Source organism: Olea europaea, chromosome 3 (assembly GCF_002742605.1).
Source record: "Olea europaea var. sylvestris chromosome 3, O_europaea_v1, whole genome shotgun sequence".
Classification (NCBI taxonomy): domain Eukaryota; kingdom Viridiplantae; phylum Streptophyta; class Magnoliopsida; order Lamiales; family Oleaceae; genus Olea; species Olea europaea.
Window position 1 is genome coordinate 6,812,700 of NC_036239.1, and position 21,403 is coordinate 6,834,102.

At 36.2% G+C, this 21,403-nt stretch overlaps 1 protein-coding gene and 1 pseudogene across 1 annotated transcript in view; one reads left to right on the plus strand and one right to left on the minus strand.

Moving 5' to 3' along the window:
- Window positions 1-1,512: 1,512 nt before the first annotated feature.
- On the plus strand, window positions 1,513-9,679 carry LOC111377759 (annotated as a pseudogene).
- A 394-nt stretch (window positions 9,680-10,073) lies between these two features.
- LOC111377766 (dr1-associated corepressor homolog) overlaps window positions 10,074-21,403 on the minus strand; it is a 12,996-nt gene continuing 1,666 nt past the window's right edge. Inside the window, exons 2-8 of the mRNA XM_023000896.1 lie at window positions 20,358-20,430; window positions 20,171-20,264; window positions 11,565-11,672; window positions 11,412-11,469; window positions 10,547-11,078; window positions 10,342-10,422; window positions 10,074-10,159 (exon numbers count right to left, since the gene is read on the minus strand). Of these exons, the coding sequence (XP_022856664.1) occupies window positions 10,074-10,159; window positions 10,342-10,422; window positions 10,547-11,078; window positions 11,412-11,469; window positions 11,565-11,672; window positions 20,171-20,264; window positions 20,358-20,430 (1,032 nt within the window). The remainder of the gene's footprint in view (window positions 10,160-10,341; window positions 10,423-10,546; window positions 11,079-11,411; window positions 11,470-11,564; window positions 11,673-20,170; window positions 20,265-20,357; window positions 20,431-21,403) is intronic.

Sequence of the window (21,403 nt, forward strand, 5' to 3'; positions counted from 1 at the left end):
CACAAAGTTCTGTTAGGATTTCAGCTAATCGTCTCAGGGTTCCTTGTGCAACGCTGGATCATACTCCCGCGTCATCCTGAATCGCATCACAAATAGGCAATGTCGGTCATCATCATTGAAGTTAACGTAAATCATAGTCCACATTCGTATAATTGTCCCTCTGTTTAGGTTCATAAGTTGAAGGGTAAATCACAACAATCGTCTCCAACCTCATTTTTTTGTGACAGATAGATTCCCAATCTTCAATTAATTAGTGACAACCATCCTCATAGATAGTTTCCATTCAAAAATCCGTTAGTTATATCCTCCTTTTAACTTAAAAAGAAAGAAGAAAAACAAAAGAAAAAACAAATAAAAAGTTCTCCCTCATAGCACCCCACTCACCCCAACATTATACAGTCGTCGATACTATGATGCCAACAGACATTGCCATCGAGTCTTTGGGTTGGGGTGGGGTAATGCGAGGGACAATAAATTTTTTTTTTTATTGTTTATTTAAAGTGAAGGATAAATTCATCATTTTTGATTCAATAATATTAAAATCAATCTATGAGGATGGTAGCCGCAATTAATCGAAGTTTGAGGACTTGTTTGTTGCAAAAAAATGTTGGGGACGTGACTGCAAATAAGTGCAAAGTTTGAGGATGTTGGAAGTCAGCATTTACTGCATTTTAGATTTATAAATTGAATGGTTGGTATCCGTTACATTTATTTTATTTCCTATTTGGGGGAGTTATGATCATTTGCTTATAATTTTGTGATTCTACCTAACTATTCTTGCATGTACCATTATTATGGAAGTGACGCACAAAAAAACAACATTGAAAGTACAATGATCATTGAAAATTTTAATTTGTGACTATAGTGAAAATTGCCAAATTCGCAAAATTTAATGGCATGTTGAAAATTAGTTGTTTCTATCTCGCTAGTAAAATTGCAACTCAAATCGTATTAACATATGTCCTTTGAGAATTTTTAATTCCATAACTAAATTGAAAATTACTAAATTTGCAAATTTTGAGTGGCGTGTTGAACACTAGTAGTTTCTATCTCGCTTGTAAAATGGCAACTCAAATCGAATTAATTAATATTTGGAGGAGTAATGTAACAAATGAAAAAATTGTCAATTTACTTGAATATCAAAATAAGTAAATTAATTACTTTCAGAAAATTTATTTATTTTAACCTACAGCAACCAATCTCCTTTTTATTTGAAGCCACAAATCAATATCTTTAAAAATTTCTCTATATAAAAAGTTAAATTCTTCCCACCATCTCTCATTCTCCACCTCCCCTTTCAACTATTATGTTTCTCTTCCTGCCCTGCCCCCAGGGCACATCCCCAAGTGGTAAAAGTGGAGGGTGGAGAAATCTAGCTTTGCTTGAGGCTGTCGCGTCAAGGGTTCGAATTCTGAAATATGGATTTGGCTCTTGGGTAAGTGCAAGTGTACGAGCAGCCTTCCACCCTGTACCCTTGGAGGTATAACCTACGATTTACCTCGCTCACGATGCTCCAGGGCAGGGGCGGTAGGAGACCCTTAAGGTTGGGGTTCAACCTTTTATTATGTTTCTCTTCCTCCTACTTCTCACTTTCACACTCTGCTTCCTTGCCTACCAGTTCTATCGAAAATTGTGATACCGCCTTCCTTCAGGAATATGGCCGTGGTTGGTGATCGAAAACCTTTATGACATAAAGCCGGTTAGGATCCGTTGCTTTGCGGAGTGGGTTGAAACCTATGACCCCATCATATCTGTGTGGTTCGGTTCAATTCTAAATGTTATAGTTTCCAACACAAAATTGGCCAAGGAAATGTTAAAAGAGCACGACCAGCCACGGACGGATTTAGAGGTCGGGAAGAATTTTTTATTTTTTATTTTTTTTTTTTGCTGATAACAGATAGAATTTTTAGATTATATATTTGATAATTCATATTATGTATTTCAACAATTTTTATCAAAACAAATGCAAGAAATGTGATTCAAACATGCTACTTTCTTTAAACATATTAACTACTTTACCATCATGTTACTTATTGATTTTTAGCACATAATGTAACAAAATAATATATATTCAATTTTACTTGTTTTATACAAGTAAAAAATTTTAACTGGTGCTTTGTTCCTATTTTTGATTTTCTTTTTCTTTTCTTTCCCTCTAATCAATTGATTTGAAAATTTTGTTAATTAATGGTGGATGAATTTGTAGGAAAATTGACCTTAGTGTCATAAATAATCTTTAATCAAAACTTATTTAATTAATAAAATGTTCCACTTTTCGTTCACAAAAAATCGATTGCGAGAAAGTGAAATCACGGAAATACATAAAATTGATTTAAGCACATAAATAATTTCAATTTTGTTAATATAATAATACTTACTTAATTAACTTTAATTTTAAATTGAATATTGGCATTTTTTTAATATATATTGCATATTTAATTTAAAAATAAATTAGGGCATTTTGTAGATTATAGAACGATTTTTTTCTTTCAAAATGAAAGTTCGTATTTAGTTTTAGTTCTAGTGGTGTCTCTAGTTCTAATCCGTATGATTTCTTGAATATTATTTAATTAAATATTAATAAACAACCCCGCTATCATAGACATTGACCGTCGATTGTAAGCTTTCAATGCTCGCGGTCCTCCCTAGTTGAACTCGACCCTTGGATTCATCCTTGCGACCAGCAATTGCCAGATAGATACAGAAGCTGATCCAAGGCCAGATTCAACAGATATGGAAAGGATCTAATTTGGGTTGATTATGGTCCACACTATATGTCAGAGTTAGAAAAACTTGAACACTCGAATTGTTCGCTTCAAAAAGGATTGAGGCTTTGAGACCACTTAGAAAAGATGAGGTCACGACTATGGTGGAGTTGATCTATAAATATTGAAACTTGGGGAAGAGCCTGGCAGTGAAGAAATAGGTAGGAGATGTAGCATTCAATAACATAACAAGACTTGCCTTTGGGAAGCAATGTATGAATTCTGAAGGTACATTGGATAAGCAAGGAAAGGAATTTAAAGCCATTGGTGAAAATGGAATAAAAATTGGTGCATCTCTTTCCATAGCCGAGCACATCCCATGGTTGTGTTGGATGTCCACACTTAAAGAAGACGCATATGCCAAGCACGAAGATCGTAGAGGCCGTCTCACAGGCGCTATAACGGAAGAGCACATTCTTGCTCTCTGGAAGAGTACTCGAGGTGCCAAACAACACTTTTTGGATGCGTTGTTGATACATCAAGAGAAATATGACCTTTGTGAGGACACCATCATTGGTCCACCTTGCCAATCGCATTTATATGAAAATTATTGACCTCAAAATCTACATGATCCAGTGGCTAACAGAATTTTAACCACTTAGGCATCATCTGTACGCTGGAACACGCCCGACAATCGCTTGTACTCTGATGATCAAGTCAACTGTTGGAAGGGAGAAAATGAGCGTAAGAGAAATGGGTGAGGGGGAGTTGACTCGGATTTAGAATACTTACCTTCAGTGCCAATCACTCACCTATATATACAGGGAGATAAATAAGCCAAGGATAGGGTTAGTGGACCTGGCCCAAGTCTGAAAAGAGGTTGCTTGATTTGATCGACCCAATTCAATTGACATCATCAATGTCCAATCACATAATATGGGACACCTGCCAAATACATACCACGTAATTCATAAATATAACACAAACTATAATTATAAGTTAACATGATGACAGCATCCATGTTTGAGAATTTACAGGACATGATCCCTGCAAGAATAGACACAATTGCAACATTTGTCGAACGGACCATGGCAGAGTTAATCAAGAATCCGAGATTTCAACGAAAGCTCAATGAAGAGCTATACCATGTGATTGGATACTCGAGCTTGATGATTGGACTTCTCAAATCTTCTCTACCTTACAAGTGTGGTTAAGGAATCCCTCGGATTTCACCCTCCAATCCCTCATCGTGCCAATGCCGACGTTAATATTTGCAGATATGACATCCCCAAAGGAGATAACGTGCACGTCAATGTTTGGGCAGTAGCACGAGGCCATGCTGTGTGGAAGAACCCTTTAGAATTCCGACTTGAGAGGTTCTTTGAGGAAGATATCGATATGAAAGGACATGATTTTTTACTACTACTATTTGGTGCCGGAAGAAGAGTATGCCCTGGTGCATAATTGGGCACCAATTTGGTTACATCCATGGTAGGCCACCTCTTACACCGTTACCATTGGGGTCCCCTTAGTAGAATGATGCAAAGGAGATTGATATGGAAGACAAACAACAGAAAGTTCAAATTCCTTTATAAAAAAAGGAATTTATAGAGAAACAAGGAAATGCCTAAGAACAGAGTTCAGAATTGCAAAGATTTTAACGTTCATTTACCATCACTGATGGAAGTATATAACGTGCATTCAAGTCGATGTATCTCACTGAACTATTCCATTTGTTCATACATATTTTAGTCCTATTCTCTTTTGTGTTTTTCTGCACTCTAATGAACCATATGTGTTTCAGATTGTTAGCCTTTTGCCGCTGTATGGATCCATTGATGTCAATATCATCAATCAATAAAGCCATAAGTACAGGAAAAATTTAACAGAACTTGTACTGATGCTAACGTGGCAAAATGTAAGTGGACTTTTTTTCTTTTTTCCCATCTTTCAATGATGTCACGCCATATGTTATCTGTAAGATTTTTATATACGCATGATTCGTCATCAATAATCAATGTGAGACTGCCATTAGATATGTTTGGTGTAAAGGGAAAACCTGTACAGGGTTTTTACAGGGAGGCATGTCATTTTCTTATTGGAAGTTAACCAAAATAAAAAGAAAGGCCTGTTGGCCAAATAGATGAAGCAATGGAACTCAAAAGAACTCTTAAGTGATATTAAGGATGAAGTGCACTCCCAACTCATACAAAACAAGACACCCCAGAGACGAGTTTCCGGTGTTGCCAAAGAACTGAAGAAAATTTATAGAGAAGCGGTCCAAAATACCCCTAATTCCTAATGTTGATTTAATGGAAGACAAAAGAAAAAAAGGAATTTTGATTTAATGGAAGACAAACTGTGGCTAAATATTGTCAAGTTCAAGCATGTCTTAAAAAGTATTGCATGCTAGGATTGTATCCAAATTAAACATGGATTTTGTGATCTCGTGCACTTCATGCACTCACTAGTTTATTCACTCTTGAAAAGCGCCTTAAATTCACCTACAATCGTAATTGTACAGATGACTTGGGGAAGAGCCTGTTAGTGAAGAAATATCCAGGAGCTGTGGCATTCAACAACATAACAAGACTTGCATTTGGGGAGCGATTTGCGAATTCTGAAGGTATAATAGATGAGCAAGGACAGGAATTCAAGGCCATCGTTGCAAATGGATTAAAACTTGGCGCGTCTCTTGCCATTGCTGAGCACATCCAATGGTTGCACTGGATGTTCCCACTTGACGAAGATGCATTCGCCTAGATTTACTTTAATATCCCATTTTCCTTTGCATAAAATATTGGTTGAGGCAGCCATGCTAAACAATTTTCTTGTAATGAAATCGCCAATCTATGGACAATCATTATCCCGTAGCTTCTGGAGGTAAAGCAATTTCCTAATATACTGCATAGTTTGTTGCTTATGTAATGTTCTATAAGGTTAAAAAAACTGGAACAGCATATCCTTATATTGCCATCTTAGTTTGAGAGAACAAACAAATGGTTCATACTGACAAATCTATGTTTGTAAACTTACGGGACCTGATCACTGCAGGAATGGACACAACTGCAATATCTGTTCAATGGGCCATGGCAGAGTTGATCAAGAATCCAAAAGGCCCAAGAAGAGCTAGACCATGTGATTGGATATGAACGCCTGATGACTGAACTTGACTTCTCAAACCTTCCCTACCTCATGAATGTGGTTAAGGAATCCCTCAGATTGCACCCTCCATCCCCTCTCATGCTACCTCATCGTGCCAATGCCAACGTCAAAATTGGCGATTATGACATACCCAAGGGATCAAACGTGCACGTAAACATTTGGGCAATAGCACGAGACCCTACTGTGTGGGAGTACCCTTCAGAATTCCGACCAGAGAGGTTCCTTGAGGATGATGTCAATATGAAAGGACACGATTTTTGATTATTTCCGTTTGGTGCTACTGGAAGAAGGGTATGCCCTGGTGCACAACTGGGCATCAATTTGGTTACATCAATGTTAGGCCACCTCTTGCACCATTTCCATTGGGCTCCCCCTAGTGGGATGACTGCAGAAGAGATTGATATGGGAGTAGGGATGTCAAACAAGTCGAACGGCTCGTTGAAATAGGGCTCGTGAGCGGCTCTGGCTAATAATATCACGAGCTCGAGCGCGAGTCGAGCGGGCCTCGACGGGAGGGCTCGTGGATCATCCAAATAGTGACCAAAACGGTCACTTTTTAAAATAAAGTGACCGTTTTGGTCACCTTTTATAGTGACCGTTTGGTCACTGAAATTTTTAAGTGACCAAAACGGTCACTGGACTTTTTATTTTTATTTTTTTCTTCTATTATAAATATCCCCTAATCCCTAATTTTTTTTAATGTCAAAACTTCATTCTCATTTCTCAACTCTCTTTTATATCAATTATCGAGTTTTTACTCTTTTGTGCTATTGCGCAAAATATACAATATCGATTCTTTTTTTACAGTTCAGTTACAATTTTAATTCATCCAATTCTCAGTTCTTACTACATTTATATTTTTACAAGTTATTATATTTGGATTTCATCATAAACAATCGAACAAATGGATCAGCACTCATTTGTTGAGAGCTTGTTCGATACGCGATGTAGGCCACATGTCGAATCGCCTAGGACGCCGCAAAGTCAATTTTCAAATGAATTTGTCGATCTAAATGATACTCATACATGAAGATGTTCACATTCATAGTCATGAAAGCCACAATGCAATTGATTTGGATGATATTAACATTCCCGAAGCGAAACATGAGGACGAAGATGCCAAATTAAACATCCCAAATGCGAGGAAAAAGCGAAAGGGCAAAAAATAAGCAACATGTTGAGATTATTTTACGTTGATTTCAAAGGAAAAAGTCATCGATGACCTCGCAGAATCTAAGGCAGTATGTAAATATTGCCAACAAAGATTAGCATAGTAAAAAGGAATTGGTACCACCCATCTTAACCGCCACTACAAAGTATATGCGGTCAGACATAGACTTCTTCAAGCTAGTCAAACACAATTGCAATGTGGCAGTCGAGGCGCATGTTCTACGATTTCACCCTATCCACGTGGGTGTATTCGAAAGACAATAGTCGAATCGAAATGATGAAATTTGTTGCCGCCACTGAGTTGCCTCTGGCTATTGCTGACAACCAACACTTCGTCTCGTTGTGAAATAATATTACCAAGGTACGTTGGGATAAGTCGAAACATTCTTTTTGTCGATACAATACAATATTTTAATGATTTAAAACAACAATTAATTATGAATTTGCAACAATATAGGGGATTAATAAAAGAGCATATATAGCTGCAACAGCACACTATATAGACCCACTTTGGTCATGCATAAAAAGTTATTGCTTTTAGAATTATTGAATTTCCTCACAATGCTAATAATATATATAATACTATTATCAGTATTGTTAGAGAATATAATTGCGAGACTAAAATTCAATCTTTTACTTTCGATAATGCTAGTATTAATAAGGTAGTCGTCGATAAATTGTGTAGGGTACTTCAACTTGATTTCGGTGGGTATTTATTTCATATTCGTTGTGTGTGCCATATATTGAATTTAATTGTACAAGATGACTTAAAACATATAAATGATGGACTTCAAAGGATTACGATCTTTCCTAATAGAAAATAAGCATTTGAAAATTTTTATGCTGAACTAGAGGTGATGACTGCTGAAACATTTGTTAACGACATAAGTCATAGATGGAACTCTACTTGCTATTAAAGTCATGTGAAGGTTTCGAACATTTAATAGCTGACTTTTATAATTATAGACATGTTAGAAGCGATGACGATGGTATGTTGAATAAATCCGATTGGGTTTTAGCTTTGAAAATTAAACGATTTTTAACATCTTTTTATGAGACCACAAAGATTTTATCGAGCGTTTATTATCCCACAAGCTGTATGGTGCTTGAAAGCCTTTATATAATTGCAAGAATGTTCCATAAATATAAAAATGATCCTGATTTTAGTAAAATTATAATTGCTATGGATTTAAAGTTTAGAAAATATTAGGAAGAACTGCCTATGTTATTTCCTTTAGCATGCGCAATGGACCCTCGATATAATATTTTGGAAACTAAATACGTAATTGATCAAATCAATAAAACCTTAATACTTATACACCTATCACCTATAAGAATTTAGAGCAAATATTATATGTAATGTATGATTTATATGCGGAACGAATGGGTGCGATTGTTAGTCGGGTACCATCTGCACCTACTCCTTCGATTGAAATTGAAGTAGATGATGCCGAAATAATGAATATATTTCAAGACATTGATACATTTAGATATAATGCAACTGCAATGTGTTTATCTAGTGTCATGTCGTCTATACTTGCATCTCATCAAACATCGACGGCAACTCAGAATGTGATACCCGCCGAATTAATTGATTACTTCAATCATAATATGTCAACAGACAGAATAATTAAAAAAAAGTTCAGAAGAAGTAACTGAATTCTGGCGAAAGTTCGAAAGACGTTGGCCAATTGTTTTTGCAATTACAAAAGATCTGCTGACACTCTCGATTAGCACTGTTGCTTCGGAGTTTGTTTTTAATGCAGGTAAAAGGATTTTGACCGATATCAGGAGCTTGCTGAAAGAAGATGTTTTGGAAGCGTTAATGTGCGTGAATGATTGATAGGACGCTCATTTTTTACTACAAGATAAATACGTTGAAATTGCATGTCGTCAGGTAAGTGATATTTGATTTAATTATATTAATCAAAATTTTCTTATTTTTTAATCGTTAAATTTAATTTTCTTTAAAAAATCGTACACGAAAAATTGTACACATTACAACAAGTTGTTCGTGTACAATTTTTAATTCCGCCTACTTAAAATTGATGTAACCGGTCCCAACCCCGGATAAATGAGGAGGGTTTACGTTTTATCTACTTTAAAAAGAAATCGAAAAAAATGTATTTTTTGTAAATATATTTAAAAAAACAATTCGTCTTCGTTATATAAATATTTTATACTTTATAAAAAATATTACAATATGATAAAAAAAAATGTCTTCATTAAATTATTTTTTTTAAAATGCATTAAATTATTTGTGTTTTTTTAGCATTTTTTATTTTTTCGAAAAGTGTTTTCATTAAATTATTTGTATTTTTCTGTATTTAAAAAAAAATTTAAAAATTGACGAGCTCGCGAGCCAAAACTCAGCTCGGCCCAAGAGCTCATGGCTCCCACAAGCTCGCCCAAAATGAACGAGCCGAGCTCAAGTGAGGCTCGACCCATTGACATCCCTATATGGGAGAGAGCCCTTGTTTGGCCACCTATATATGAAGACTCCATTGCAGGCTGTACCTACTCCCAGATTACCAGTAGAATTGTACAAACTTTTGGCCGTGGCTGTGGACATGAAATTTATTGAATTTACGAAGAAAAAGAAAAGATTTGTGTTCGTTTGCCAGAATGAGTTTTGGTAATCTTCATCGGGGTTGGACAACCTTGTTCCAATGTATAATTTGGCATCATAAATAATCTCAAATTATACATGTGGTTGGGAGCTTTCAGAACCTCATAAAAAGTTCATTTCGTACTCGTATACGTGAGAATAGATAAGAAGCAAGTACTCGTATACGTGAGAATAGATAAGAAGCAACTTTCATCATGCAATTGAGCCCCTATTTGACAATTATTCTTTTAAAACTCCTTTCCTCATCTCATTTTCAATCACGCATTCTTACAATAAAATATTTTTCACATAAATCAAAAACTTTTTTCCTATTTTTTAATCACATTTTCCAAAAATTTACAATTCAAAAACTCGTTCCACACAAAAAAATGACTGTCAAATAGGGATTGAATTAACGGGTTTTGCTAGAGTGACAAGGCCACACCACATGCACCCCCTGTTCGTCCAGGGCCACAAATAGCGAAACCCTGAATTGACTGAGGTGATGACACTGGATGAATAGTGAAACCCTGAATTAACTGAGGTAATTCACTTCATTCATCACAAAGGTAATACTAGAAAGCACGGCATAGATGATATATATAGTTTAACATTTTTAAAGTGATTTGAAGTGAAATATACACACTTCCACTTTCCTTCAATAGAGTTCTTGATTGTTAATGACGATAGTACAATGAAGTAGAAAAGTCTTGCGAGACAGACGTGGTAATCGCAACACAGGGTTAAATGCACTAAAAATACAAACTACAGCATCTGTTAAGGTAATTGGATTGCAGAAAACATATCATGATACTAACTGCAGCAAAGAGATCATAAATAAAGAGGAAAAACTCTATGCAAATACGGAAGGACAGCATAATGCATGGTTAACAATGACCTGCAGTGGAATTGTTAAAACGCCTTGCCGTTGTCATGTAGGTTCCAACATTCTGATCCCAGTAGGTTAGCACCTGAATGTCCTCATCCAATTTTGAATTGAGTTGTGCAAGTTGATTAGGGTCGATGGCCATCCTATCCATTTCAGAGAGTGACCATCCAGGATACTCTTCACCTTTAACATCAGTAGGCACATCAGCAGCTAAGGCAGAAGAGCTAGTGGGAGCTTCTGCAGTCGGGGCAATCTTATTTGCACCCTCATCCGCTCCAGCATTCAGATCGAAATTCCTTAATTCTGAATCGGCGCCATCATTGTCTTTGATGTTCTCCACTGATGCTTCCTTCACTTCTGGACAGTTATCCACTTCTTCCCTGGGACTCGGGATTTGTTTGCCTCTATCCTGAATGGGTGTCAGAGAATCAGATTCAACCTCGTGTCGAGGAGGCCCTCTTTCTGTTGTCCGGGTGCCCCGACCACGTCCCCTTCCTCTACCCCGTCCTCTTCCCCTGCCGCTACTTGCATGGCATATTTCCTAGTGCAGCACAAACAATTTTGCATTTCATTAACAAGCATGTGATAAGTGGTAAAGAACATCAGTGGTCAAATGCAGTAACAGGTCTATTTAGTACATTTTATCCACCAATACAGAGAGAAATTTATTATACAGAAGACTGAAAAGTACAGCTTCAAAATGTGGAATACCATGAATAATATGTGGCCTAATAGGTCAATCAGTGATCCCTCAGATTTAGACCAAATTAAGTTAAAACACCTGTCTTTCAACTTTATTACGAACTATTAGGAAATGTGTTTTGAGGTGATCTCAGTAGATGAATTAGCAAAAATTCAATGAAAAGAATCTTACCATATTGCTCCTTTTGGACTCTTCATCACTGTCGTTAAATTCATCAGCCACAACTTTCCTGGTTCAAAGGGTTAAAATTCATATTAGTAGTTAGCCATTAACAACAGGAGGATTGGAAAAAAAAAAACAAAATAACAAATGAATATTACCAACCTTCTCTTTGATGTGTCAGCAGCCGTGTCAGACTGACCGTAGTCAGGAACCTTGCTGACAACTTCCTTCAGAAAGTCAAAAACATTATAACTGTGAACGCACTTTTTTCTGCACGTGGTAAAAAGTATACATTAGAAGCTGCAGCACTATATACATGTACTTAAACATGAAGTGCATGGGCACAACGTGATGGTGATGAATTGGGAAATATTAAAAAGGGGATTTTTTCTATTGAAAAGTATTTTCACTTTAACTATTTGTTTTATCTATTGATTATAACCCAAAAAGATTTCAAGGGAAGAACAAAATAAATTTGTTACACTCAAATCACTACAATTAAACATGTATACCAATGTTTTCCGAGCTTAATCTTCCAATTGTAAATGTACTACAGTCACCTTTCAAAAAAAAATTGTAAATGTACTACAGATAGCTAAATCTATTATGGTTCAACATTCCTCCGAATGCTTATTGTAAGGATTGTCCATTTGCCGAATTCAATCTTTCCAATGTAACATGGGACAACCTTAGGAGTATGTCTGTTCATGAGCAATGAAACAGAGGGAGAACAGGTCTCAATATTCCATGGATTAGAACTAGTTAACAGATATTCTAAAACAAAATTAAGCACTTACTATAGAATATCTCTAAAGGAGCCTTCTTTGCAGATGAAAAGAATTCAAAATACTCCCTATTTAAATTTGCTTTTTTATTGAGCCTTTTAATGTTTATATAATTATGTCCCTGTTTGTTTCTCATTCTTTCTCCATTAAAATGAAAAATATAATCGTTATCCATCACATCAAGCCACCAAATTTGAATTTCTATCTTTTGTGTGAGACCCATAACAGCTATATTTTTCATTCTCATTCTTAACAAAATGGGAAACAAACGGGGCCTATATCAAATTGTCTTGCTCCCAGTAGTAGTAAATGCTTTATCCTCATTCTTAAGAACAGGACCTAATGCTCGGTAAGTAAACTATTGTGTAGTTCAGATATTAATCACATTCATTTTCTGCTTGATGAACCATAATAGCAAATAGATTTGGAGACTTGGATCCTATTTGCTAATGGCACTACAATTCCATTTAACACTTCCCAGTTGTCAATCCTATCATCCATTGTTACAATTCCATTTAACACAGGTTATCACATTCAGACCTCAACATGATGGAAATGACAAAGAACAGATAGTGGCTGAGTGGGTGTGTTTTCAATTGAAGGTCAAACTTTAGGCTCTAGTTTTATAGTAATTAAGTATTTAATTTCTCAATGTATTTAGTAAACTAACTTCCAGGTCGAATTATGCATACATGTTCACAGTTTCAAACAAGTTGATCCACAAAAACCCTATGGAGCATTGGCTGATTGGAAACTACTGATTTATCAGAAATGTGTATTGGATGACTTTTATTGGTAAAATATTGGACCGGTTTTTCTTCTCAACATTCCTCCATTTCAGTTTCTCTCTCCTACCTTTTCTTCCTCTCTCTTTCTCCTACAACTCTTCCTGTAACACACTTCATAGCCTCATATCTCCTTTTATTTTCCAATCACTCATTGCTATAACAAGATTTCAATCATCTGCTGTGAGGTAGAAACAGTCTCAAGGAGGATATTAGGGTTTTTGTATGTCTTGCATCGCAAGATTCATACTAAAAGTCTTCGTTAGCAAAAATTGTCTGGAGTACAGTGTGTACACACCAAGACCAACCACCAAGAAATTCAGTACCTGATAATCCAACCTTGTTGAGCTCTCTTTCCCAATTGGAAATTTGATAAAGCTAAAAAGAAAACTAAGTCCCATAGATCTTCAAATTACCAGCCATACAAGCCTGATTGTTACAGTTTTATCTTCATATAATACTCATAAATTGCTCCTTGCACGTGCTTCAGACATCTATTCTTGAGTTAATTACCCCAAACACCACTGAATTTTACCTAAAGTTTCCAGCAGGTCATTGAACTTAAAAAACGCCATTCATCACTGAACTTTTGATATTGCTACCCCATCCATCACCAAACATAAGTCTATCAAAAAACTTAACTGAAATCATGACGTGGTTGATGAAGCTCATGACGTGGCCCTTTTTGTAAGTGATTTTTGCCAAATCGTATAAGTGCTAGTGAAGTGTTAAAATGCAAACACGTTTTTTACCTAAAAAAAATTAAATAAATTTTAAAAACAAAAACCCAAATCAAACCCCCCACCCTGTTCTCCCCCAATTGCCAACAGTTACCCATTTCCATTTCCATCCAATTGAAACCCAAAACCCCCTTCTCCCGTCGACGACAAATGCTCGGCCAGAAAATTGAGAGACGATTCTGCAAGTCGATGATGTAGAGCTTCTAATCCCGAGCCAAGATCCTGCAAATCGCGACCGCAAGAACCACAAAACCTCCAAGCTCAAGAACCCTAGAAATCCGAACCTGCAGAGAACCCTAAAATTGCGTGGAGAAGATTAATGATGGTAATAAATCTGTCGAGGAATTTCTTTTGGTTTTACTTGGTGCAGCAATTTTGTTCAATCTCATAGCTTCAAATTTTGAGATTAAATCTCCAGGAAGTCGGTGAACGAGGTGAGGACCTATACATGACACAAGATATTCTGAATGAGGATAAGAAATTTTACATCGTTGGATTCTACATATTGTTGCCGGTTGCTATAACATTTTTCCCATTCTAAGTAGTGTAGCTCACAGCTCAAGCGTTGGTCTGGGGAAGGCCGAATTTGTTTGTAGTGTGGATGGTGAACATAAAGGTGGTGTTGCTGTAATTTATTTCCAGTGTGGACGATAGATTTGTTTAGTGTGGATGCCTTTGTTTCGGTCATTTTTTGGTTAGACGGTCTGCTCCCATTTTGTAGCACTCGTTTTGTGGATCTGTAATGTCTTTCCGTTTGCTGTAGTGTTCTTGCAATGTGTATCAGTTTGCTAGTGAAATGGCTTTGGACATGGCTACAAGTATGTTGGTGTAATATGTTTCAAATTAGAGTTTGTTTCAATTCCAAAATTCCAACAGGTTCTTGTGATTATTCAATACCAAAATCATTAAATTGCAGCGTCTAATAAAAAACTGAAATGATACACTGAACAGAAAATGTATTTCCATTTCTTGCCAACACTGGAATTACATAAGAGGTTTTCAAAATAAGTGTCTAGGCCAAAATAACTAAACAAATTTTCACATTTGGTGTATCCGACATCTCGGTCCAATAATTCAAAATAAGGAATTATCCAAAAATAACAAAACGTATTCTGCCATTAGTAGCATCCCATCCTCGATCATTTTCAGGCCAAAATAACTTAACAGATTGTCACATTTGGTGTATCCGACATCTCGTTCCAATCATTCAAAATAAGGAATTATCCCAAAATAACAAAACATATTCTGCCATTAGTAGCATCCCAACCTCGATCATTTTCAGCAGTCATCAACAACTTGCTGATCCTCAGTTGCACTTGCACCAGTATGTAGCACGTTCGTCACTTTGTAGAACCGTTTGTTATGTCCCTTTACTCCGCACACTGAACATGTCATAAACACCATACCCTTTATCTTTACTGATATTACTGATTGTGATTTTGTTTGTGATTGAGAGGTTTCATTCTCTTCAGGTCCTTTCCTTCTCTTTCTTTGTTTCCTTCCTTTTGTAGCAACGTACCAAGGTGGATGCTTAACAAGTGGTTGTTCAGTTTCAGGCCACAACTCTTTGTCGTTCATTGGATATATAAAATGTTCATATGTGCTCAAGTAGGTGTCAATTGTAAACAATTCCGACACGTAATCCTTTATCTCATTTCCTTTGTCTAAGATGATAGCAATAGCCTGTGAACATGGGATTCCTGATATTTCTCATCATTGACAAGCACACGTTTTGTTCTCCATGTCAACTATGTATTCACCATTTGGACACTCCACTTGATATTGATGCAGATGTACCCCATTCCACCGTAAGATGCATTCACGGGCCACATCAACATTTTTTTGTAGAATCTGTTGGATTTTCGGACATATTGAGTTGTTGTAGCTTCTCATTTTGTCCCTCTTCATTTGAATTCTATGCATCAACTTCATTTGAATGCCAATCAACAGCATTAGAATCGATTTATCCCTTTCCTCAAGAATAAATTTGTTGAAGCACTCGCATAGGTTTTTAAGGAGCATTTCGCACTTTGCTTGGTCAAAAAATTGAGACCTACTCCACTCAAACGGTGGTTTGGCCTTCAACCATCCATAGGCCGTTGGGCTAGCAGTTTCAATCTTTGACATCCAGTATTTAAACGAAGCCAAATGACTTCATTTTGCAGCACCCCACAAGCAATCTTTTAAGTACTTTCCTGTAAACCCGACCCGAAAAAAGTTCTGATACATATGCCTAACACAAAACCTATGTTCTACTTCGGGAAATAGATCGGCAACAACATTAACTAGTCCTTTTTATCTATCACTCATGAAGGTTACGGACACCCAATTCTCTATAGAAAGGTCCTCAGCTAACAACATAAGAAACCAACGCCATGAACTAGTGTTTTCTTTCTCAACTATTGCATATGCAATAAGATATATGGAATCATTGGCATCAACCCCAATTGCTGCTAGCAACTGACCACCGTATTTTCCTTTCAAAAAAATCCGTCTATGCTCACAAAACGTCGACAACCTTGTAGGAATCCTCTCTTACATGCCTCAATGCAAATGTAGATGCCTCTAAGAACATTATCCACCTGAGAAATGATCACAATTGAACCCGGATTTGTTTTTCTCAATTCAGCCCCATAACGCCATAGCAAAGCAAATTGTTTTTCATCGCTACGTTCTACTAAAACCTTAGCGTATTTTCTCGAATTCCAAGCGACTACCTTAGTAATGTGCAAACCAAAATCCTTTCTCACAGTAGTTCTAAAATGTTTTGTCTTCCATTCAGGATTAACTTTGAAGTCTTCCAAATAATATTCCGCAAGCCATTTATAGTTTGCATACTTATTCGCCCGAACCTTAAAACAAGTGTGTTTCGGATCATAGGTTTTCATCTAAATAGTGTCTCGATCTTGTAACTTTGACACCCACAACTTCCATGGGCATCCATCTTTACAAATACAATGAACCCGATCTTTATCGTTTCGTTTGAAGATAGGTTCAACCCGATTGAACACCACATAATTCCTCACAACAGATTTTAGCTCGTCGAACGAAGCAAAAAGTAACCCAACTTTAAGATGCGGATTCTTCTTTTCATTTCCATCATAATATTCAGGGTAAGTCAATTGACCTCTATTATACTCCAAATCTGAACTACTGCCAAATTTTAACTCTTCTGAAGATGCATATGAAGAACTATGTAATTCAGGGTCTTCTTCATACTCCACCATAGTATGCATATCCATTTGAATACCTTTTGTCACACTACAATCGAACAGACTGCCATCATCATCATACATATCATAGTCCGAGTTATTGAAGTCTGAGTCATCTACATTTGTATTAAAAATTACATAAGTTAAGACTCCAGTAATGTAAAATAAATGATACTATCCAATTGAAAAAAAAAATTCATTTAAAATACTACTACAACCAATTGAATCAATGTAGATGGAGGATTTTTTTTCCTAACCTGTTGATTGTTTCTCAACATCTGCCATTTCGATACAAACGGAAGGGAGGCGATTGCAGGTTAGTCGAAGGTTCACTACCTATTTGCAATGGAGGTCAGCCCTAGATCGGAGATTCTTCAAAGGTTCCCAACGTTCGCCGAAGGTCGCGTTTTTAGGGTTCTCTGCAGGTTCAAATTTCTAGGGTTCTTGAACTTGGAGGTTTTATGGTTCTTGTGGTCGGGATTTGCAGGATCTTGGCTCGAGATTAGAAGCTCTACATCGTCGACTTGCAGAATCGTCTCTCAATTTTCTAGCCGGGCATTTGTCGTCGACAGGAGAAGGGGGTTTTGGGTTTCAATTGGAGGGAAATGGGGAAGGAGTTAATTAAATCACTGCCTACAAACTTTCCCCATGGTTACTACTTGCTCACTGAAATATTAAAGGTTATTCAATGCTCACTGAACTATTCATTAATTTACCCATCAATAACTAAAGCCAATTCCGTCTCTACAGCTGGACAAAAAGGTCTACGTGATGGATGGAAAAATTACGTGACAAAACACGACGTTAGTGAACCACACGCTGGATATCACAATTAAAGTTATGACCAAATTTACCAAATATACACATCAGAAAGGGAAAAAAAATAAAAAATAAAAATTACACACGCCCAACACTCCGTGCAGTGCGGAGTGTAAATTTGGCCATACCTTTAATTGTGAAGGGATGAGAATAACACGTTAAATTAAATGCGTTTTTATCCAGCATGTGGTTCACTAACGTCGTGTTTTGTCACGCGCCACGTAGACCTTTTTGTCCAACTGTAGAGACGAAATTGGCTTTAGCGATTGACGGGTAAACTAATGAATAGTTTAGTGAGCATTGAGTAACCTTTTATATTTCAGTGAGCAAGTAGTAACCATGGGGAAAGTTGAGTAGGTAGTGATTTAATTAACTCAATGGAGAAATGGGTAACTGTTGGCAATTGGGGGAGAATGGGGTCAGGGGTTTGATTTCGGTTTTTGTTTTTAAATTTTTTTTTTAGGTAAAAAATGTGTTTGCATTTTTTTAACACGTCACTAGCACTTATACGATTGGGCAAAAATCACTTACAAAAACGGCCACGTCATGAGTTCCGTCAGCCACCTCATGATTTCGGTTAAGTTTTTTGACAAACTTCTGTTTCGTGATGGATGGGGTAGCAGTATCAAAAGTTCAGTGATGAATGTCGTTGTTTTTTAAGTTCAATGACCTGCTGGAAACTTTAGGTAAAGTTCAGTGATGTTTGGGATAATTAACTCTGTATTCTTTCATAAAATTTATCCATGCACATTTTATGGCACCATTAAAACCTTTCAAGGTTAAATATTCTTAGAGTTATTTTAAGATTTTAAACCAACAAGAAGATAAACATCATCATACTTATCTGTTATCATAAGGGTTGGGGTTCCATGTAAAATTTCAACTTAAGAGTTGCATCTAAGTACTCCTAGCACCAGGCCTCCAATAGGCTCAGGAAATTTAGCCCCAGTTTGCAACCATTATCTAAAAACTCTTTTCTATATACTCATTTTCAACCACAATTTCATACAATAAAATATTCTACAAATCCAAAACGTTTTCCTACTTTTTAACCACACATTCTCCAAAAATTCACAATTCAAAACTTTGCTTTTTGACAAATAATGACCATCAAACAGGGCCTTAGTTCCTTTCTGTCATTAACACGTAGCACATGACCAAAAGTATGACCCGCTCATCAACAATTTTATTTTGATCGCTCTAATGCCTATGACCTTGGAAAATAGAAATGCTTGCTTACTTCAGTTAAGAGGGAAAAAAAAATCCTTAATGAAGCACATTGGGAAAATTCAACCAAAATTCTAAAAATCCAGCCATCTTGAGAAGAAGTATCCATAACTAGTCACCTATTCGAGCATATCCAACATACTTCAGTGCACATAACCAAGTTAACACAATTTGCTTAATGTCCATAAGATTCACACCTTCCACCATCTTCAATTAACACAGTACGTGCCGGATACAACTTTTGGAGCAAATTCTTTGGATCTCGCTCATCAACAATTTTATTTTGATCGCTCTAATGCCTATGACCTTGGAAAATAGAAATGCTTGCTTACTTCAGTTAAGAGGGAAAAAAAAATCCTTAATGAAGCACATTGGGAAAATTCAACCAAAATTCTAAAAATCCAGCCATCTTGAGAAGAAGTATCCATAACTAGTCACCTATTCGAGCATATCCAACATACTTCAGTGCACATAACCAAGTTAACACAATTTGCTTAATGTCCATAAGATTCACACCTTCCACCATCTTCAATTAACACAGTACGTGCCGGATACAACTTTTGGAGCAAATTCTTTGGATCGACATCAATATGCTCCTATGGATGACACAAGTAATTCGAAAGGGCAATTAAAAAGTAGTAAAATGGTATTACTGGTAGCTAATCACCCATGAAGTACTCAGACCAACCAATGGTTTGCACATACATCTGTGCATAACAATCAGATAGTACTTGCAATCTATGTTACATGAACACTGGCATGCAACACACATATGCATCCAAGTGTGGAAAAGTATACTATTATGTTTAAAATGAAGAGTCCATAGGCCATGCTCATGAATATCAAGATTCCAACTTGGTATGGAGCCTCAAAAGAATGGTCTATGTTACACAGGTTGCATAGAAGATAGCATATTAGAAGGTATGGTGTACATAATGACATCAGCACGTGTACTGCCCAAGATTTTGCATGATACATTTTCTTGATGGACTATTCGCACAAAATATGATATCAATACATTTGGTTTGAAAAAAAAAAAAAGCTCAAGACGTGACATTCATATGACGATGCAAATTTGGAAGTTCTTCCCTCAGCTATAATACTTCTTCACCAGTATACCATGACAACAAAAATCAAGAAAATGAAGAAACAGCAAAGTGCAAACTGAATAAAGAATTAAGAATGGGTATCTTCACTCACAAATGCAATGCACTGACAGTCTTAGCTCCTCTCTGAACAGTTATGTCATATGTACGGTCACAAAGATCTTGCAGAAATAACTCCAAAGCCTTTGCTGCATCAATTTGCCGAAAGAGTAAACATAAGACAATCTGAGAGGCACTATAAACTATAAACTTTTATAGGCAGGCAAGTAATTGCTACTTACAAACTAAAACAGGAACTGCCATTGCAATCTTCCCAACATCCTCATCAGCTTGCATTATCTTTTTAATCCGAGCCTGAAACAAATTTCTATTAGACAGGAAGAAAGAATTCAAAATCTTGTCATTAAAATGATAACACTGGAAGAACCAAATTTGGTGTCTCTAATCTTTATTAGTGTTTCCATGCTCAACTGCATAGACCACAACATATCAAGGCTAACAGGTTCGTGCTCAAAATTCAGGACTTCTAGAAATGAACAAGATATGTCGGTGTATGATACAATCAAAAGAAAATCACGCTGCTGTTAATGGTATCATTTGTCACTTTCTGGATTATTTTTGATGTTACTAATATGCCGTAGCTGTAACTGGTCTTATCATCTTCAGCAAAAGCTGATGAATATGAATATTAGTAATAGCAACAAGAAAACAGCTTATGGATAAACTGATTTGATTAACCATAAGATTCAAGATATTGATCTAATGCTTCTTAAATTTGAGTAGCCCGGATAAGCATGGTTTAATAAAACAAAGGCAGAGCTGGGATGTAGTAACTGTGCCTCAAGGTGCTACTTCTAGTGCTTTTATTTTGAGGCAGGCGCCTCATGTTTTATTTGAATTTTGAATTTTTTATTTCAAAGTTTTCAGTCTAAACGTGAGTTTCAATGATAAAGCCTAAAGGCTTTGAGTTGGGGCCATCTTCTTCTCAAATAAAAATAAAAAAACTTGGGCGCATCAATGTTGACTTAAAAAAAAATAAAAATACCTAGCAATTTGAGAACCCCACCCACAACTCACCATTCTCAAAGAAAGAAGAGGATTTTTCTCCAACATCGCAAGCCAGCAGCAGGCCGTTCTAAAAATCCAGCAGTTATATACTATTTTTTCTTCTTCTTTCTTTTTAGCATTTCATCTCCTGTCTCTCATTTTAAATCTGTTTGTTTATTTATTTATTTTTATTATTATTTAGTATTAATATTATTATTATTATTTTTTTTTTTTTTTTGGTTTTTTATATTTTATTTTTTTTTTTTTTTTTTTTTTTTTT